General features: G+C 41.6%; 2 protein-coding genes and 1 long non-coding RNA gene across 5 annotated transcripts; 1 reads left to right on the top strand and 2 right to left on the bottom strand.

The window, feature by feature from the left end:
- Positions 1–4680: 4680 nt before the first annotated feature.
- Positions 4681–5739, bottom strand: LOC143718501 (uncharacterized). Its single transcript, XR_013196412.1, has 3 exons — positions 5634–5739; positions 4939–5056; positions 4681–4779 (listed from the first exon to the last, which is right to left on the bottom strand). It is a non-coding gene; the product is annotated as an uncharacterized LOC143718501 (long non-coding RNA).
- Positions 5740–8949: 3210 nt separating this feature from the next.
- On the bottom strand, positions 8950–11287 carry LOC143718633 (uncharacterized). Of its 3 annotated transcripts, none has more exons than XM_077209660.1 (9): positions 11062–11287; positions 10751–10880; positions 10557–10622; positions 10428–10481; positions 9954–10337; positions 9733–9834; positions 9397–9629; positions 9127–9299; positions 8950–9018 (listed from the first exon to the last, which is right to left on the bottom strand). In XM_077209660.1, exons 5-9 carry the CDS (start codon positions 10243–10245, stop codon positions 8994–8996), a joined length of 825 nt encoding a protein of 274 aa, XP_077065775.1. In that variant the 5' UTR covers positions 10246–10337; positions 10428–10481; positions 10557–10622; positions 10751–10880; positions 11062–11287; the 3' UTR covers positions 8950–8993. The 3 variants fall into 3 exon arrangements, with proteins under 3 accessions (XP_077065775.1, XP_077065777.1, XP_077065776.1); XM_077209662.1 differs by having other exon boundaries at positions 9954–10352; XM_077209661.1 differs by lacking the exon at positions 11062–11287 and having other exon boundaries at positions 10751–10888.
- Positions 11288–15924: 4637 nt separating this feature from the next.
- LOC143718502 (uncharacterized) lies at positions 15925–17179 on the top strand. Its single transcript, XM_077209547.1, has 4 exons — positions 15925–16427; positions 16518–16598; positions 16701–16775; positions 16922–17179. The coding sequence occupies exons 1-4, from the start codon at positions 16022–16024 to the stop codon at positions 17176–17178; spliced, it is 819 nt and encodes a 272-aa protein (XP_077065662.1). The 5' UTR covers positions 15925–16021; the 3' UTR covers position 17179.
- Positions 17180–18008: the final 829 nt, after the last annotated feature.

Consider the following 18008-nt stretch of genomic DNA (forward strand, 5'->3'; position numbering starts at 1 on the left):
TGATGTATTTACGTCTATTATGCAATAAATAGGAAGAAATACAAAACAAGTCGTTTAGGAAGTTTGGTTTCGATAAAGGCTGTTTTTGGACTAACAGGCAAGTTTTGAGTACTACAACTTGTTCAAAAGATAAAAAAAAATTGGATTTCAGTACATGACCCCTTTAAGCCTTCTAAACAAATCACTTGTCTTCCAGTGTTACTGATGGTTATTAGATATTTAGGTTGTCTACAGTTTAAAGCAATCAGGCCCGCAAATTACTCTCAAATGTGTTACACACAATGTGTGTGCTTAATTAACCTGGGGTGCTTCTCATTTCTTATTTGTGCATCCTCGTTTCCTTTCCTCGCTTCCTTTCCTAGCGCCTCAGCTCCTCCCCCTGTAGGTTGTGAGGGAAGGACGCAAGAAAAGAAAATGAGGACGGAGGAATCGAATGAAAGCTTTTTTTATACATTGGAATACTTGATCACTCGAGCGTCACTTCATAGCGTCATCAGCAGCGCTCAAAGGATCTGCCCTTATGTTGTTGAAGTTTGTTTATTTTAGAAATTCATAATGAATAATAATAAAGCAAGATACCCTGTTGAAATATGTGAGATGTGTGGTTTATATAAACTGCAAAGGTAAACTAAAAATTAAAAAGATTGTGACCGATGTGAAGGGGGAGGAGAATGTATACGTGCGTCACGTTTAGTCAATAAAACACTTCCGCATAGGATACAGCTGTGTATCCTCGCTCATGACTCCTCTGAAAGCCTCCTCACTCTTCCATCCTCGACTCCTCGCGGTGCAATTAGAGAATTGGGATGTCCTTCAAGATGGCTGTGCTTGATTGGTTTCCGGGTCATAGGATGGAGGACGGAGGAGCGAGGAGACGAGGAGGGATATTGAGAAGCACCCCTGGATAACGGCAGCTGCGGAGGCACCTGCTCTTGATGCAAGGGCTGTTTTAGTGATGCTCTAGTGAGGCCACTGACTAATTTGTCAAAATTTGGCTGAGCATCTGAAAATATATTAACAATATGAAATGAGTGATAGCAGGATTGATGCTATTACCTTGTTGAATAGTCTTATAATCTTTTACTTAGCACACAATTAGAGTTTTGATTTTGGACTCAGTATAGAGGACACTGAGGCTAATTCAAATCACTTTTGTCACACTTACTCCAGTGAATATTTCTCATCTTAGGTTTTTTCTTGGGTCAATTTCTGAATAAAAGTTTTTATTACAGCTATTTAATTGAGTAAAATAACAATAATGAGTGCAATTCTAGTGGTGTTTTACAATGTCAATTATGAATTTTTAAATATGTAAACATAAGAACTTAACTGTAGAGTTACATATTAGCACACCTTGTCTGTGTTTCATCATGTAACAAAGACAGTAGAGATTTAATGGAAATTTAATGACAGTTCAGAGTGTGTTAAGGATATCATGTGTTAGCCACATTATGTCAAAACATGATAAGAGAAAAGAGTTTTTGATCTTTAATAACTTTCCACAAGTTATTGCTACACCTAAAGGCTGGAATACACAATACAACTTTTGGCTAGATGTTTGTGTTGATTGAAGTCTGGACAAGTTGACGCTAGCTGCCAAAAGTCAGAAGTTTTATAATCTGTTCAGATTTAAAAAGATATTGTGTAGTGCATGTGTCACCGGGTGACTAAGCCGGAACTAAAATTCGGTGCATAGTCCCCCGGGGGGAGCACTTCCGGTGTAACATCAGGCCGGTTCCGGTTTGCCGTCATGGCCGATCTAACGGGAAACGCGGAGAAATTGTTTACAGCTGAATGAAATGAGAGTTGATTACGGTGGCGAGCGAGAGTGTATGTTTGCAGAGGATATAAATGGAGGGAAAAGCGGCGAGGTACGGGGAGTGAAAGACTGGCCAAAAGTGAGCAGACGGGCGAGGGAGAAGATTGTCCCCGTGAGTGTGAAGACCAACATTTATGAAGAGTTAAGTACCCAATTTCAGCTTGCTGTACAAACATTGTGATTGAGTTGATGAAGGCATTGTGAAGATCGTCTTTTATGAAGAGTTGAGTGCCCAAATCCAGCTTGTCGTACAAACCTCGTAGTCGAGTTTAATGAATGCATTATGGAGATCGCCCTTTACGAAGAGTTAAGTACCCAATTCCAGCTTTCTGTACTAACATTGTGATTGAGTTTATGGAGGCCTTATGACCTATTAGAAGAACTGTCCATGTTCGCTGTTCTATTTTCATGAGGTTGAAGCTGGTGATGGGAAGGCACGTTTGTGTTCCTGAATAACCCCCCTGTGCAGCCGCCTCATCATTGCACTTTCTCCCCCCCTTCGGTTGGAACCCGAGCAGCAGTTTGGATGATCCAGGGAATGGAGTGAAGGCTTAAACCCACTGTGAGGTATTTGTGGAATTGCAGTGCTTACAAGTTGAAGTGTGCACGTGTGAATTGTGGAGGGATTGCTGTATACACAAATGTGAAGAAGATTTAACCATTCCGTTCGCTCCAATTTTTCCTGGGATCGTCCAGCCCGTGTGGGGTGGGGAAGTTTATAGTCCAGCTGTATAGATGTGTGCAGGTGCCGATTGACTCATCTCCAGGAACCGAGAAAGCCAGTCACTCACGCTGCCCAGGACTCACCGACCTCGAAGACCACCACTTCCTGAGTTCCTTACGAGTTCCAAAGCTCCTCTACTGCAGGTACTTCAGCTCTATTGCTGTGTTACAGGAACCAAGAAAGCCAGTCACTCACCTGAAGGTCCCTTTGCCTGAGCTCCTGAGATCCACTGCCGTCTGGAAGGAGTAGGAAACGCCAGTCCTCACGTTGTATGGAGTCGTTCTCTTGGAGATCCTTGTAGTCCGTCTTGAGCTCCACCGTGATCCTAAGGAAACAAGAGAAGTCTGTTACTTATCCACCTTGAGTCACTCACCGGAAGGTCCCTTTGCCTGAGCTCCTGAGATCCGCTGCCGTCTGGAAGGAGTAGAAAACGCCGGCCCTCACGTTGTATGGAGTTGTTCTCCTGGAGATCCTTGTAGTCCGTCTTGAGCTCCACCGTGATCCTAAGGAAACAAGAGAAGTCTGTTACTTATCCACTTTGAGTCACTCACCTGAAGGTCCCTTTGCCTGAGCTCCTGAGATCCACTGCCGTCTGGAAGGAGTAGGAAACGCCAGTCCTCACGTTGTATGGAGTTGCTCTTCTGTAGACACTTATAGCCCGCCTTGAGCTCCTCCGGGATCCTAAGGAAACAAAAGAAGTCTGTTACCTACCCATTCTGAGTCATTCACCTGAAGCCCCTTTGCCTGAACTCCTGAGTTCCGCTGCCGTCTGGAAGAGTGGAACGAGTTTAGCCGTCCAGGCGGACGCCCTTTTAAACCTGTTTTAATATTTAATAAAGACAAATTACTTACTGTACCTTGTGTCCAGCCTCGTGGTGTTCTGGGTGTAGCTCCTCAGAGTGGTAGTTGGTACTGGTCGTGGTTTCTCCCCACCCCCGGCCTGTGACACATGGATGGGCAACTTCTGTGCTGGAGAGCCACTGTCCTGCAGAGTTAATGGCGCTTTTCAACTGCATGGTACGGCTCAGTACGGTTCGGTTCGGCTCGCTTCGCTTTTCCACTGCGTGGTACAACTCGGCTCGGTTCGCTTTAGCTCATTTTGCTTTTCCACTGCAGTTAGTACCGCTTCAAAGTGGGTGGGATTATAGACTGATCGTTATATAGTTTATCCGCTCCTCGGCAGCCAACCAGAGGAACGTCTGCAATTCGTCCACTGATTCAGCCATTTCTTTTTTGGACATTTATTTTCTTTCTTTTTCCTCAAGCAAGTCAAGAAAGTAATTTTAAAACCGGTACTACAGCGGTGGCTGTTACTGGCTGTTCTTTAAATCTAGCGGGTTTGATGTCTCGCAAATACAATGACGCTGGTAGTGACGATTCTGTCTGACCAATCAGTGATTTGCAGTGTTTTCATGTCACATTTTAGTATCGGTACGGTACGCTTTTAACCTCAACAGAGGTGGTACCATTTAAAGCGAGCCGAAGCAAGTTGTACCACGCAGTGGAAAAGCGAAGCGAACCGAACCGAATCGTACCATGCAGTGGAAAAGCGCCATTAGCTCCAACCCTAATTAAACACACCTGAACAAGCTAATCAATGTTTTCAGGATTACTACAAAAGAGTTTTTGTCAGGGTTGGAGCTAAACTCTGCAGGACAGTGGCCCTCCAGGACCGAAGTTGCCCATCCCTGGTGTAGTGTATTCCATCCTCAGTACAATAAAAGGCCAAGGTGAGAAGGTAAAATCAACTGAAAACTAGCTTGTCCTCAAAAATCCTCTTCGTCTTCATCATCATCCTCCTCCTCCTCCTCGTCCAAACCATACTGGATAAACTCCTCCTCCTCCATGTAATCATCTTCTTTCAGCTCACAATTGTCTAGTACACTACTGTACAGCTGATGAACAGAGGAAATGTGACTTTTGAGGTAGGACAGTCTTTTCATAAGAAGAGAGTGAAGTCCTAGAATTCCACTTTCTGAAAATCCAGTCTTGTTCTGCAAGTAACACATAATATGTTGATATGTTAAATGGTATGTATTTAAGTATGTATTTTGCTGCTGCATATTGCCTTCTAATAATGAATGTTTGAAATACATTTAAAAAAATGATTTAATGTTTAAAGTGCTCTAACCTGTTTGACGGCAAAGGTTTTGCTTCCTCTGCCTGATGCTCACATAAAGCGTCTCAATCATCTTCTGCAGCTCCTGTTGACTGCCTGCGTTCTCCTCACTTGTTGCTAAATTATTGATAAGATATGCTTTTAACAATAGAAATAAAAATGTACATCTATGATTACATCAGAGGTATAAGGATGAAGCTTAAATTCAAGTATAAACAGAAAAATCATAGTTTTTTTTTTTAAGTACAGTGCTAAGGTAATCTAAAACATGACCACCTGAATCAGCCCACTCCTTGATTTCATTGATCCAGCCTTGAAGCTCATCATCCGTTACTGCCAAATCTGTCTTCATTGCCTCAAGGTTTAAGAACTCCTCCTGAATTTTTGCTTTTGTCTAATGAATAACAAAACACCATTAAGTGCATTTATTAAAACGTTAAAAGTACTGAAAGATGGATATATGATTAATGAACATGGGCACGGAAAACAGCATAAAACAATCGTATAAGTAGCAAAGGTTTTGACTTTCTACTGTTTGTTCTATAACTCTTACCTACTTTTTTGCACTACAAACTGCAATAGACATAATTAAACAAAAAAATAGCTTTCACCTGTAAAAGATAAGGGCAATTTATAAATATACCTTCATTAATCTTCGGGAAAGCAATTTTGCTAGGTTCTCGATTTTGCGTTGGTTCCATGCCATGGCCTGGATCGTAATCATGTCTGTTCTAGCTAAACAATACATGAACACAAAATCAATAGTGTTTAAAAAAATAAATAAATGTTACTTTTTTGATTTATTTAGAATGCAAATATGAAAATGCTCTTGGACTTGCACTAACACCTCTGGGCATGGATACAATATCAGGCAAAAGTTTAATACTAATGCCATTCAAAAACTAAAGTATTTGTGTATTTTTAACTTATATTTGGTAACTTTGTATTGCATGTTTGCAGCATAAACTTACCTCCTTTGGTCATGTATTTGCTGCATATAGCAGTTCTTGACAAGAAGCTGTTTACTTGTTCAACCTCTTCACCCAGGGTGGTGCCTGCACCATCTTGGTTTCGACCCCACTTAATCTTGTGCATGGATCAAATATTTAACAGGGTTAAAAAAAATCTCAACAATGTGTTTTAGAATATAAACAGCAATTACTGAAAATAAATACAGAAGTCACAAATTGGTGTCTTTATTTTCTGGAAAACAGTTTACCTCACATTTCCAAGAGTGGGCCTTTGCATGCATCACTGACAGGAATGGCTTCACGTCCAGGAGAGGAGAGAGCTCTGGACAATCATTAACAACTCTCTTCAGGTATGGCCAGTACTTGCATATTACATCAGTGCACATGAACTGCACATTGTCACGGTTGTGGTGTAGATGAAGACAGGCTGAGGCAAAAAGCTCCAATTCAAAGATTTACTCAAAAGCAACAACAAACAGGTTCAGGCAGGCAGAGGGTACACTCACAAAACACTATAACATTACAAGAACCGACCAAGACTAACTGAACAGAAGGATACTAAATACAGATACACATCAAACATAACAAGGTGAAGACATGTGACACGGATGAAGATAACGATGAACAGGCTGGTAATTGAGGGAGTGAGTACAGGTGTGGAAACAAGAGGGATTGTGGAAGACGAAGACTGTGACAGAACGCCCCCCTTCAACAAGGCGCGACCGCGCGCCGTAGAACATCAATGGGGTGGGGGGGTGGGCGCCCTGGAGGCTGACGAGGGGGAGGCCGATCTGGAGCAGGAAGCGTCCAGGGCGGAGCAGGACATGGGCGTGGCCAGGGCGGAGCATGACGTGGCCAGGGCAGAGCAGACGAACCCTCGGGCGTCCAGGGCGGAGCAGGCTGTGGGCGTGACCACGGCGGAGCAGTACGTGGGCGTGGCCAGGGTGGAGCAGGACGTGGGCGTGGCAGGACGTGGGCGTGGCCATGGCGGAGCAGGACGTGGGCGTGGCCAGGGCTGAGCAGACGAACCCTCGGGCGTCCAGGGCGGAGCTGTTAGACCCTCGGGCGTCCAGGGCGGAGCAGGCTGTGGGCGTGACCACGGCGGAGCTGTTGGACCCTCGGGCGTCCAGGGCGGTGAGGACCCTACGGGTGGCCATGGCGAGGACCTTTGGGCCCCCCTCCAAAAAATTACTGGAGAGCGTGACAGATTTCGACCCCGACTCCAGAATAGAGTCGGGGACAGGACGTGAAGCTCTGGCTGGACGTGGCTGACGTGAAGCTCTGGCTGGACGTGGCTGACGTGAAGCTCTGGCTGGACGTGGCTGACGTGAAGCTCTGGCTGGACGTGGCTGACGTGAAGCTCTGGCTGGACGTGGCTGACGTGAAGCTCTGGCTGGACGTGGCTGACGTGAAGCTCTGGCTGGACGTGGCTGACGTGAACAGTCTCTGTGTGGCTGACGGGCACCAGCGGTGAAGGCTCGGCTGGGCTGTACGGAACCAGCGGTGAAGGCTCGGCTGGGCTGTACGGAACCAGCGGCGAAGAGGGCTTTGAGTTGGGCGGAACCAGCGGCGAAGAGGGCTTTGAGCTGGGCGGAACCAGCGGCGAAGAGGGCTTTGAGCTGGGCGGAACCAGCGGCGAAGAGGGCTTTGAGCTGGGCGGAACCAGCGGCGAAGAGGGCTTTGAGCTGGGCGGAACCAGCGGCGAAGAGGGCTTTGAGCTGGGCGGAACCAGCGGCGAAGAGGGCTTTGAGCTGGGCGGAACCAGCGGCGAAGAGGGCTTTGAGCTGGGCGGAACCAGCGGCGAAGAGGGCTTTGGACTGGACGAATGAGCCATGATCGTTGTGTGTGTAGCCCACACACACACAAGATCGCCGTAATCAGCACTGTATCTACCAGAGCTGGCTGGACGGTCTCGGGCTGGACGGTCTCGGGCTGGACGGTCTCGGGCTGGACGGTCTCGGGCTGGACGGTCTCGGGCTGGACGGTCTCGGGCTGGACGGTCTCGGGCTGGACGGTCTCCGGCTGGACGGTCTCCGGCTGGACGGTCTCCGGCTCTATGCTGGACGGGACCAGCGGTGAAGGCCCTGGGCTGAACGGTGGGGTTGGAGTGGGGCTGGTGACTTCGTCGACGGTGAAGGATGAACCGCAGGATACCAGCACCCACTCCACATAGTCGGCGAAGCTCCCTCGAGGAGGTTCCCCGGACAACTGCGCTCGAGTGGTGTTGTTCAGTCCCACACGTAGAAACGTGCAGAGGCAGTCGTCCGGGAAATCGGTCTGAGGCACCAGATCCAGGAACACTTTCAGGTGTTCCTCGAGAGAGCTGACTCCCTGCTCAAGGCAGATGAGCTTGACTGCAGGGAAATCCATGATAACAAAAAGGAAAAAACAAACAAAAAGTAAACAGACTGAAGACGATACTATAACTCTTTTTGTGGTCGGTTCTTCTGTCACGGTTGTGGTGTAGATGAAGACAGGCTGAGGCAAAAAGCTCCAATTCAAAGATTTACTCAAAAGCAACAACAAACAGGTTCAGGCAGGCAGAGGGTACACTCACAAAACACTATAACATTACAAGAACCGACCAAGACTAACTGAACAGAAGGATACTAAATACAGATACACATCAAACATAACAAGGTGAAGACATGTGACACGGATGAAGATAACGATGAACAGGCTGATAATTGAGGGAGTGAGTACAGGTGTGGAAACAAGAGGGATTCTGGGTAGTGTAGTGAAGACTAAGACAGACAGGTGCAGACGAAGACTGTGACACACATTCCTTGGAGTCAACTCCTTTTATAGAAACAAGAGATATGCAAATATTTCTCCCCTCATCATGTTGAGACTTCTCAGAAGCACACCATGTCGACAGACAGCCACCTCCATGCCCTCATCATCCAACTTGTTGGTTTTCTTTGGGACGGACTCCCGTGCTGCAGTCCACTGACTCGACCCACAGACACCTTTTCCAACTGACTATCAAGATGAGAAAAAAATGAAAGAAAAATAATGCGATTATTTAACAACAGAGTATTAAATTACCTATTTGGATAAATGTCTAAATACATATGTGTAAAGACATGTCAGTCTGTTAGTATTTTTTTTTACACATTTCAAATTGCCACAAGTGAATTTTTGCTTTACTGCAATTTCAAGCCATGCAAGATGGCAATATTTTACAATTCAATGCATTGTTCTTAATTTTGCTATTGTAGAAAATTTGCATTCATATTTCTTGTTTAGGATATACAGTACCGTTTCAAAGATCATATAGACAAAACAGCAATAGAACTTCTATCATTCATGTAGTTCACAAACTTGGAAACATCTTCATCCTCACAGACAAAGACACCCTTAAACAAAGCCATGATCTTCATCCCTTGAAAATATTTAGAAGGGCTTAATTTAATTATCTAATGAAAAACTAACTGGAATAAAATATTATTTTGAAATGCTTTTTGAAAGACAATTATATAACTTCCCCTACCCTCTTTTGAAGCGATACATTTTCCTGTTACCATCTACCGCCACAGCGAGCATAAATGGAGAACAGGCTGGACAGTCAAACACTTTCAGTCCACAGAGCTGATCGATTTCAAACTGGCAGTATCTCCATTCGAAAAAACTTATTTGAAAAGCATCTGCGCATATCTTTCCATTCTATAAAACAAAACAATCAAAAACCATATAAGAAAAAGCTCACTCCCAAAAAAGAAAAGATGAAAAATAAATAATTGGTTATTAATTCAATTAATACTCGGCCAAAGAACTCTGTCCGCTGTTCTAGTAAACTGGTGAAGGACTGTCTAGACATTCCAGGAGCAGTCAGTTTCATGTGGTCATAGGACACAAACACATCTATTTTATATAATGTTTCACAGCTTGCTGTGGCAGGCCAGTAACCAGACTTGATCAGTTGCGGGATGCTGGTAGTTCTGCTCACAAGACATATTGGACATGTGAATTGTGGCAAGCTGACATTGTAGCGACCTATTGAAGTAATAAAAATGTATTTATAATGTATTTGTAATATAACAAAACAAACAATCATTAAAATATTTGTTTTTGTTTGTTTGTTTTACACTGGACTCACCATCGATTCCTATGAGAATGGCCCTTTTACCTTCTGTCACCTCAATGTAATCAGTGGCACATTGGCACATTTGCTCAGGTGCCTCAAGAGGCAAAAGGCAATCTAGAAAAAATAAATTAAGTTACCATAATTAAATTAGTGTTAAATTATTATTATGACTACATGGAAATTCACATGATAGATTCTAAGTTTTTATAATTCTGAAAAAAAGAACTACATACCTTTTTCTTCAAATTGGAATTGGCTTTCAATATCCACCTTCACCAAAGTTGTTGGGGAAAGGGGCTGAAAGAATCCTTTCACATCTGTCTCTCGGTTGTGAAGTTTCCTTTCATGGGCCAGTATATCACAGTCTGCACAGTACAGCTGTTTAGGATAGCAGTCTTTACAGCGGATAATAGACGGCTTCAGTCTGCAGTGCTGGCACTGCTTGATCTCTGTATACTCGGCCGTTAATAAAGACTCCACTACCTCTGGCCTCAAAGCTGCCCACTTCTTTTTACTCCGGGCCATGCGAATAGACCAAGTGTTTGAAGAATTCGGATTTATGTACTGAATGTCTTCACTATCAGCTAGCAGATCTTCTACCTAATGATGAAGAGTTTCTGTATAAAAAAAAACTAACAAAATTATAGTGTACATGGCACTTGGTTAGATTGATAGTTACAAAGCAGTAATGACACAATAATACACACCTATATCTTCGACAGCTGGCCAAACAGTGCGAGTAGACAGTGATGGACTTTCACCTGGGAACAATGAGACATAACAAATAATTAATAATAACTGCATGATTTGTGACAATTGGTGGTGTTATTACTCACCATGATCAATGTATCCTTGCCCAGACTCCAGAGATGATGTACTAACTGAATTGTTGATCTTTGTAGCTATAAATAGAGATTTATTAGAGATCAATAGAAATATACAGTACAGGCAAATGATGATGCTACACATTATCAGAGGAGAAAACAGTACGAGGTGCTAGAACACATTGTGCAAATTATAGCAGACATACCATTTAATTTTTTCGCCTTTGTAGATTTTGGCCTTCTCCGTTTAGGCACAAGATGCCCATACTCATCCCTCTCCACAAAAGAGACCGGCTTGACAAGAGTGCCATGGGCTCGTTTGGTTTTCTTTTTCAGCTGGGAAAAATTAATGAAAATTAGAAATAAAACTGTTGAAAGAAATTGCTAAAAGTGATTGAAAGCAAGGACTTGGAAATCTATTAACAGATAAAAACAATATACATTTATTAAAGCAACTTAATGTAAATAAAGAAAATTAACTTAATGAAGTAGAAAACTGAAATGTAATTAACATTACCAGTGGAGGATTGAACGTTTGTAGAATTTGTTCAGCTTCCTTCCAGCTGCTTCAAGTTCAGCATTGTCAGCTTTGATTTCAAGATCCCTTGAAATAATTGCAGCTTCATGACATAATTGGTCAAAACTTGATGAATTTTGACCAGATGCCATATTGAAGAAAAGAAGAGAAAGAATGCAAAGAGAAATAGGAAAAAGAAAAATTGAAAGACAGACAGAGAGAGAGAGTGTGTGAGAGGGGGAGATCGAGAGAGAGAGAGAGAGAGTGTGTGTGTGTGTGTGTGTGTGTGTGTGTGTGTGTGTGTGTGTGTGTGTGTGTGTGTGTGTGTGTGTGTGTGTGTGTGTGTGTGTGTGTGTGTGTGTGTGTGTGTGTGTAAGAGAGTGACAGAGTAGGAGAGCTTTTGCAAGTGATGGCTCTTAAAAGAGCCGTTGGTTTAAATGTTGAGCGTGTAGATGGAGGAGTATGAGATGTATGTGAAGTAACTGCAAGACAAAAACATGGTGAATTACAACTTTTGGAAAATTTTTTGTGATTCTTTATTTATTAAACATTTTATGTATATAACTATTTACAACAAACCCCAAGATCCGCCCACGATCATAAGACTAAATAATACAATAAAATAGAAATGTGACCATAAAAGAAAGTCTCAAGATTTCTGGATTGTAACTTACATCAAATGTATTAAAAGCTTGGTAAAGTTACGTGTTATTGTAACTGTGTTTTTACTATGATTACTGTGGTAAAAGCATGGTTTGCTGTTACTGTAGGGTAGGCCTACTACAAAATACCACAGAAGAAATAGGCTTACTGCGGTAAAACCATGGTATGATTTGTGAACTATAAACACAAAATACCACAGTAGAAGTACAGTGGTAGACTTACATTAACTCCAAAAATATGAATATAATAAAATGATCGAAGATCTGGCCCGTTATGTGAATGCTGATACGGGTTTAATCACCCGCTAATCACCAGTAGCCTAGTATAATGTGTTGGGTTAAACTTATTTTGAACAAAAAGTTGAGAGTAGCCTAAGGCTGCCATTCTGATAAATCATTTTATATAATTGAATGAACATTATTTTGTTTATATTTTACTGGAGGACAGGGTGAGGATGTTTCAGTCATGTATTTTCGGCTTTAATAGCCGGATCATGGCCAGAAGTTTTCTGTGTCCCAATTCAGAAGCTGCTTCCTGAATCAAGCTTGAAATGTCCACTTTTAAACGAACAAATTCGAATCTAATTTCCAGGTTCTAATTTGGCCTTAGAAAACCAGTAATTTCGTAATTTTTTCCCTATCGATTTGTGAATATTTCAAATATTTAATAAAGGGGAAAAAAGTCATAAACAAAAATCTGAAAATACGTCAATATATTTTTTTTTGCGCAGCATTTGGTGTGCACAGTTTTAATTCAAATTTTGGTGCTCAACCTGCGTTTTAAAAATAGCCTAACAACCCTTCATTTTTTCGTTTTTCAATTACGGGTTAAAAAAAGAAAAACGAATGGACGCAAAAGTACACAGACCTTATATTATTAATTATTTCAAATAATGTAGGCTATTTGTAGAAAAAGTTAGTGTTGGGTCCGTGTACTTTTGCGTCCGTTCGTTTTTGCACAAATACAAGTAGTTGCGAATGATGTGTTATTATTTTCTGTATGACCAGAAATGATAGAGTAGCCTATTTTAAGTTGTTTCCACTGTTGATAGAAAGGTGCAAGTGTCCGCTCCGCGCCTCCACACTCCACACAAACACTTGGATATGCTCAAAATCTTGTTTATTTATGATAATCTTAGCCCTGTATTATTATTGTCTAACCTGTATTATTACTGACATTTGCCGAATTGCTTTGTTCCTTTTTTTTTTTATAAAAGCGGCTTCTAAATATGTAGCCTAAATGTAGCTTAGGCCTACTACTAATAATAATGATAATTATTATTATTATTATTTGTGTTTATAATTATAACTATAAATGAGTTCACTGAAGACAGTAGGCTAATATGTTAATCATAAAATAATTTATGAATGTTTTATTTTTATATAATAAAACCTAACCTTGTGTTTGTGTTATATTTCTTTTTTTGCTTATTCTATTATACTGAGGTTTTTCCTCCCAAAAATGGAGTTTTAGAAAATTGAAGAAATTATCCATTTTAAAAAAAATGAAGTTTAAACACAATGCAAAGCATCCCTCATAAACAGGTTGCCTGGTTGAATCATCGTGGGCACGATTTGTTAAACCGAGGGAACAGTTTAAGAATTCGTGAGTACATATAAACTGAGGGGACGTACTGCACAACCGTCGCCACGGATTGATGTTTTCCCCCACAGGAGACTTTCCGGGCTCCGTACTATGGGAATATAAAACCCAGTTGAACATAAAAAAAGTGTAGTTCAAATGTTACTCCCGCTCGGCATCAGTAGCTGTCACAGTTGCTAGGCGACAAGAACAATCATCCGTCATTTTTTTAAATAAAAGTGCTGTCGTCACCGGCGCGCAATGACTTATGGGGTAGGATCGGGGAGGATAGACCGAGGCCCTGTCCCAAATGGCACACTCCGGACTTGTGGACTTCCTCAGAGTCCACACTTCGGTGACGTCATGTAGTGCAGACCTATAGGGCCCTTAGCGCGAGTCCGCGAGGGCGCATTGAGAGGTATTTTTGGGACAGACTCGATCGTCACGCCGGAAACAGGAAGAAAGTCTGGTTGTTGTTGTTGGACAGGAGCTGCGGGTCGATATGCTACCGATTGTTGTTGTTGTTTTTACTATTGTTTTTGCAAGATGTCTTTTCATGCGGAGAAATCATATTTTTGCGCTCAGACGCGTTCCTCGTGCCTGTGAAAGCCTTATCCCTCTCCATACAGACCTGAATAAACTTAAAGGTCATCTCATCAGTCCCTTTATTAGAAAAAATATCACAAATATCATAAAAAAATTACATTTTTAGCATCGAAAACAGAATTTATTTTATTTTCCCAAATCTTATGTCCATGTGAACTACACAGCCTGCTTTTACAGTTCTATAATTGTATATGCCACCTGGGCATTAGAATAGATGTCATGGTTATGTAAATGATAAATACAGTTGTACATAATAATACATAATGTTCAATTTTAACACAAAATGAAAATGAGTTTAAGAAAAATGTATAGGTTTCAATATTCATACTACGTTTATATGACTCAGTAAAGCCATGACATTTGTTTCTATTTATGTAATGAATCATAATGCGATCGTATTATTTGACGCGCTATTATTATGTTTGAGATATCAACCACTGGTCGATAATGTTTGTATAAACTGTAAGTAACAACTGGTAAAATGTACGCCTATGTCATAAAAACCATAATGATACTTAAATATTCTCTTCTCAGCCATGTTTACAGTCCGTGAGCGAAATCCCATCCGTTTTCTGATTGGCATTTCGCAAGGATTCCTGGATAGTTAAAGTGCGTGGAGCCTGCATCTATGCGGGCTTCGCGGAAGACCGCTTCAAGGGTACAAAGGGGGCGCTACTGAGCACACTTCAGAGCGTTAAAATGCCAAATGGGACGAACTACGGACTCATAGGCTGTGTCCGAAATCTCCCACTACTCACTATATAGTGGACTATATTGTGAGCTCGCCATTTTGTAGTGCTGTCCGAATGTATAGTGATGATTATTATACCCTATATAGTCCACTCAATGTATCCCAGAATGCATTTTGAAAATTAGTGTACAACTGATGGTCACTAACCCAAGCCCTACATACCATCATGCATTGCGCTGATCGTAATAAAGCTGTGTACTCTGTCCGTCTCTGATAAAGACCTAGCATCATCTTCATCTTTAACTTACAATTTTACGACATCTCGCTAGCGTAGCAAGAAAAGCACGTCGTTTTCTGTGTCTAGAAATCCTGTTTCTTTTGCTAATCCGCAAAATCTTCTGAATCACGAGAACAAACAAACAAAAAAGATAAATATTGAGTGGCATCTCCACAGAGTCTAAAAGCTGTTTTATTAAGAGTATTATGAGCAAGATATTTCATAACGTAGATCTGTTTTTTTCCCCTAATCAGGCAAGAGAAAACGGTGTGGCGCGAAAATGAAAATATATGAAATATTTGCATTAATTTTATTTATGTTTATAAGTTATAATCATGTGTGGAGTAACGCATTATAACAGAAACGGCCAGAAATTACTTTTGGAGAAACAATTTTGGAGAAACAATTTTTGAGAAATAAGCTCAATATAATGTAATGTATTTATATAAAAAAAAATCTATTTAGCCCAGAGCTGGCTCGGCACCAGCTGACAGATGATAGGGCGTTTAACTAGTGCGACAGTAATGACGTAATCAACGGCGCCGAGAGACGATCGAGTAGTGTCCGAAAGTGGTGTTTCTATTATGCTGGTGAGCTCACTATATAGTGCTCTACTCCCTACCCCCTACATAGGGGTTAGGGAGTAGTGGTTTGAGTGGAGATTTCGGACACAGCCGTAGACTCGGCGAGCACGCGCAATTTAAGTCCACGAGACCGAAAGTCCGCATGAAGAGCGCCATTTGGGGCAGGGCCCGAGAAGGATCCATTTATGTATCCTTCCTTTCACGGGGAAACGAAGGGTGCATTTGGCATCGCTTTTGTATCAGGGTAGCCTTCGTTGCGCCGCGATGACGCAACCGGCCTTAAAATACGGCCTTCGGAGGACGCAGCCTTCACATTGGGACACAGCTAGTGTGTAATCACATTAGACGCGTTTCCACTGCCGGGCCAGGGCCGAGCCGTGCTAGTGCGTGCCAGGGTCAGTCGCGTTTCCACTGTCACTTCCGGTGCTTGAGCGGGGCTTACTCGGGGCCAACGGCCAGGATTTCTGGCCTGTCGAATACCTTGGGCCAAAGCAGGCCAGCTCGGGCTAGAGGCGTGTTCAAGGTAAAAGGCGGAGTTTATCGGTGTTAGGGAAAGGTATGGTCTGCGGCAAGATGCACATTTCACTTTTTTTATATCGCGCAAAATTATCGCTGCTCGAAATGGAGAATCGCCTGTACTGGTCTGTCGAGGATACCAAAGCTCTTCTGAGCATTTGGGCAGAAGAAAGAGTACAACGTCAATTTGACGGCGTGTGCAGAAACGAGGATGTTATCAAGTACATCGTTGCTGAACTTGCTAAGCTGAGTATTAGCCGAACAACGCTTCAAGTTCGGGAAAAAATAAAAAAGTTGCGGGCGCAGTACAAGGCGATTAAAACGCACAATGGAAAAAGCGGAGCCCAAAGAAGGAATTTTCCATGGTTCGATTTGATGGACGGTGTGCTGGGTCACCGTCCTTCTGTTAGTGGCGAGACAAGTCGGGACACTATGGCAGCCACGGCCGGTGAGTTAATATGCTATCTTCCTAACTTTTAAATAAATAATTAAATATTGTATAAGTGGCTAATGTGCGTGTTTATGTTTTGTGTGCTAGAATCGTCATCCCAGAGTGTTTTATTTGACTCAGAAGTGGAGCAGGGACCGTCTACACTTCCACTGCTAACGTCGACACCTGGTATGCAAAAAATATACAAAATACACCACAGAAGTATTCAATGTTTTGTTAGTTTCTTTGTCAGTATGTAATTAACGTTATGTGTATATATGTTTATTACAGAGAGACATGACGACCCTGAAGATCTAACCATAATAAGAGGAGGATCACATCACATTCCACAAAGGACTAGACCAGGTATTTACTATTCATGCGTTTAATGTACCTGCTAAATATATGTAACAGACTTTATAGTTTGGTATACTGTATGTGCTATATACCACAATCTATAATCTATCAGAAGACATCTCAAATATCCTGCTTATTTGTGTATGCTTTTACAGAGAGTCGCAAACGCAAAGCTGTAAATTTGGCATCAAGGGAGTTTTTGCAGTGTATGCAGGACATAACACAGCAACAGATGAAAGAAGAGCGTGAGCTAAGAAGAGAAGAAATGAAGAAAGAAATGATGATGAGACGAGAGGAATTGGACTATGATGCACAACTCAGACGGGAGGAGATGTCACAAAGACAGAAAGAATCGGAGTCTTTTGCATCAGTTTTCAGTCATTTGACCGCAGCCCTTCTCCAGAGGAAGTAACTTAGATGGACAAAATATCTATCTTTCCTTAATGGAAACGTTTTCCTTAATGCCTTAAAAAAATTGTGTAAATAGTAGGCTACTTCTTAAAATCACCTGCTGTTCTGTTTGTAATGTATGCACATTTGTAAGTAGTACTTCTCAAAAGCACCTGTTTTGTTTCATTTGTATGTATGCTTTATAAGTTTTATAAGCACCTTTGTATTTTTGCACTCTGATGTAAACTTAATATATAAATAAAGTAGTATCTGTGCTATTATAACTGAGGCAAATGGAAATCATGCTTATTAAGGGGCACATTATCAAAAGCAAAATACACATTATAGTAAAAATTATACACCTATTATAAGGCATATATGTAAAATGAATGTTACTTAAATACATTCTTTATTAGTAATTCATTGTTGGTTCATGTTATTTCACACTGCATATACGTTAGCAAAAAAAAACTTTAGATTTCAATACTTAGCAATATTTGGTTATTAGGTCACGTGTGACGTTTACAAAGTGAACGTGCAAAGACTAAGTCAAACACATTTACAAAATAAATAAAAGGTTAGACGATGATTTTGAAGTTGGAGGAGAAAATGAGATTGAGTTTTTCACCCTGCTCTACATTTTTGAACCGGAACAGGCAGTAACCATTTTAAGTGCTCCATTCAGACAGACAAAAGCAATGTAATATCTTTTACAGTCATACACTTTAACCAAATAAAGTTGAAATGAGATTTTATTTAATGCCCCAATATTGTGGAGATATTGAGATGGAATAAGATGAATATATCTAATAGTTAGATCACACGTTGAAAATGTACTGTGTATTCTAAAGG

This window comes from Siphateles boraxobius, unplaced genomic scaffold (genome assembly GCF_051911475.1).
Source record: "Siphateles boraxobius isolate OS27281-9 unplaced genomic scaffold, OSU_SipBor_1 61, whole genome shotgun sequence".
Lineage (NCBI taxonomy): Eukaryota > Metazoa > Chordata > Actinopteri > Cypriniformes > Leuciscidae > Siphateles > Siphateles boraxobius.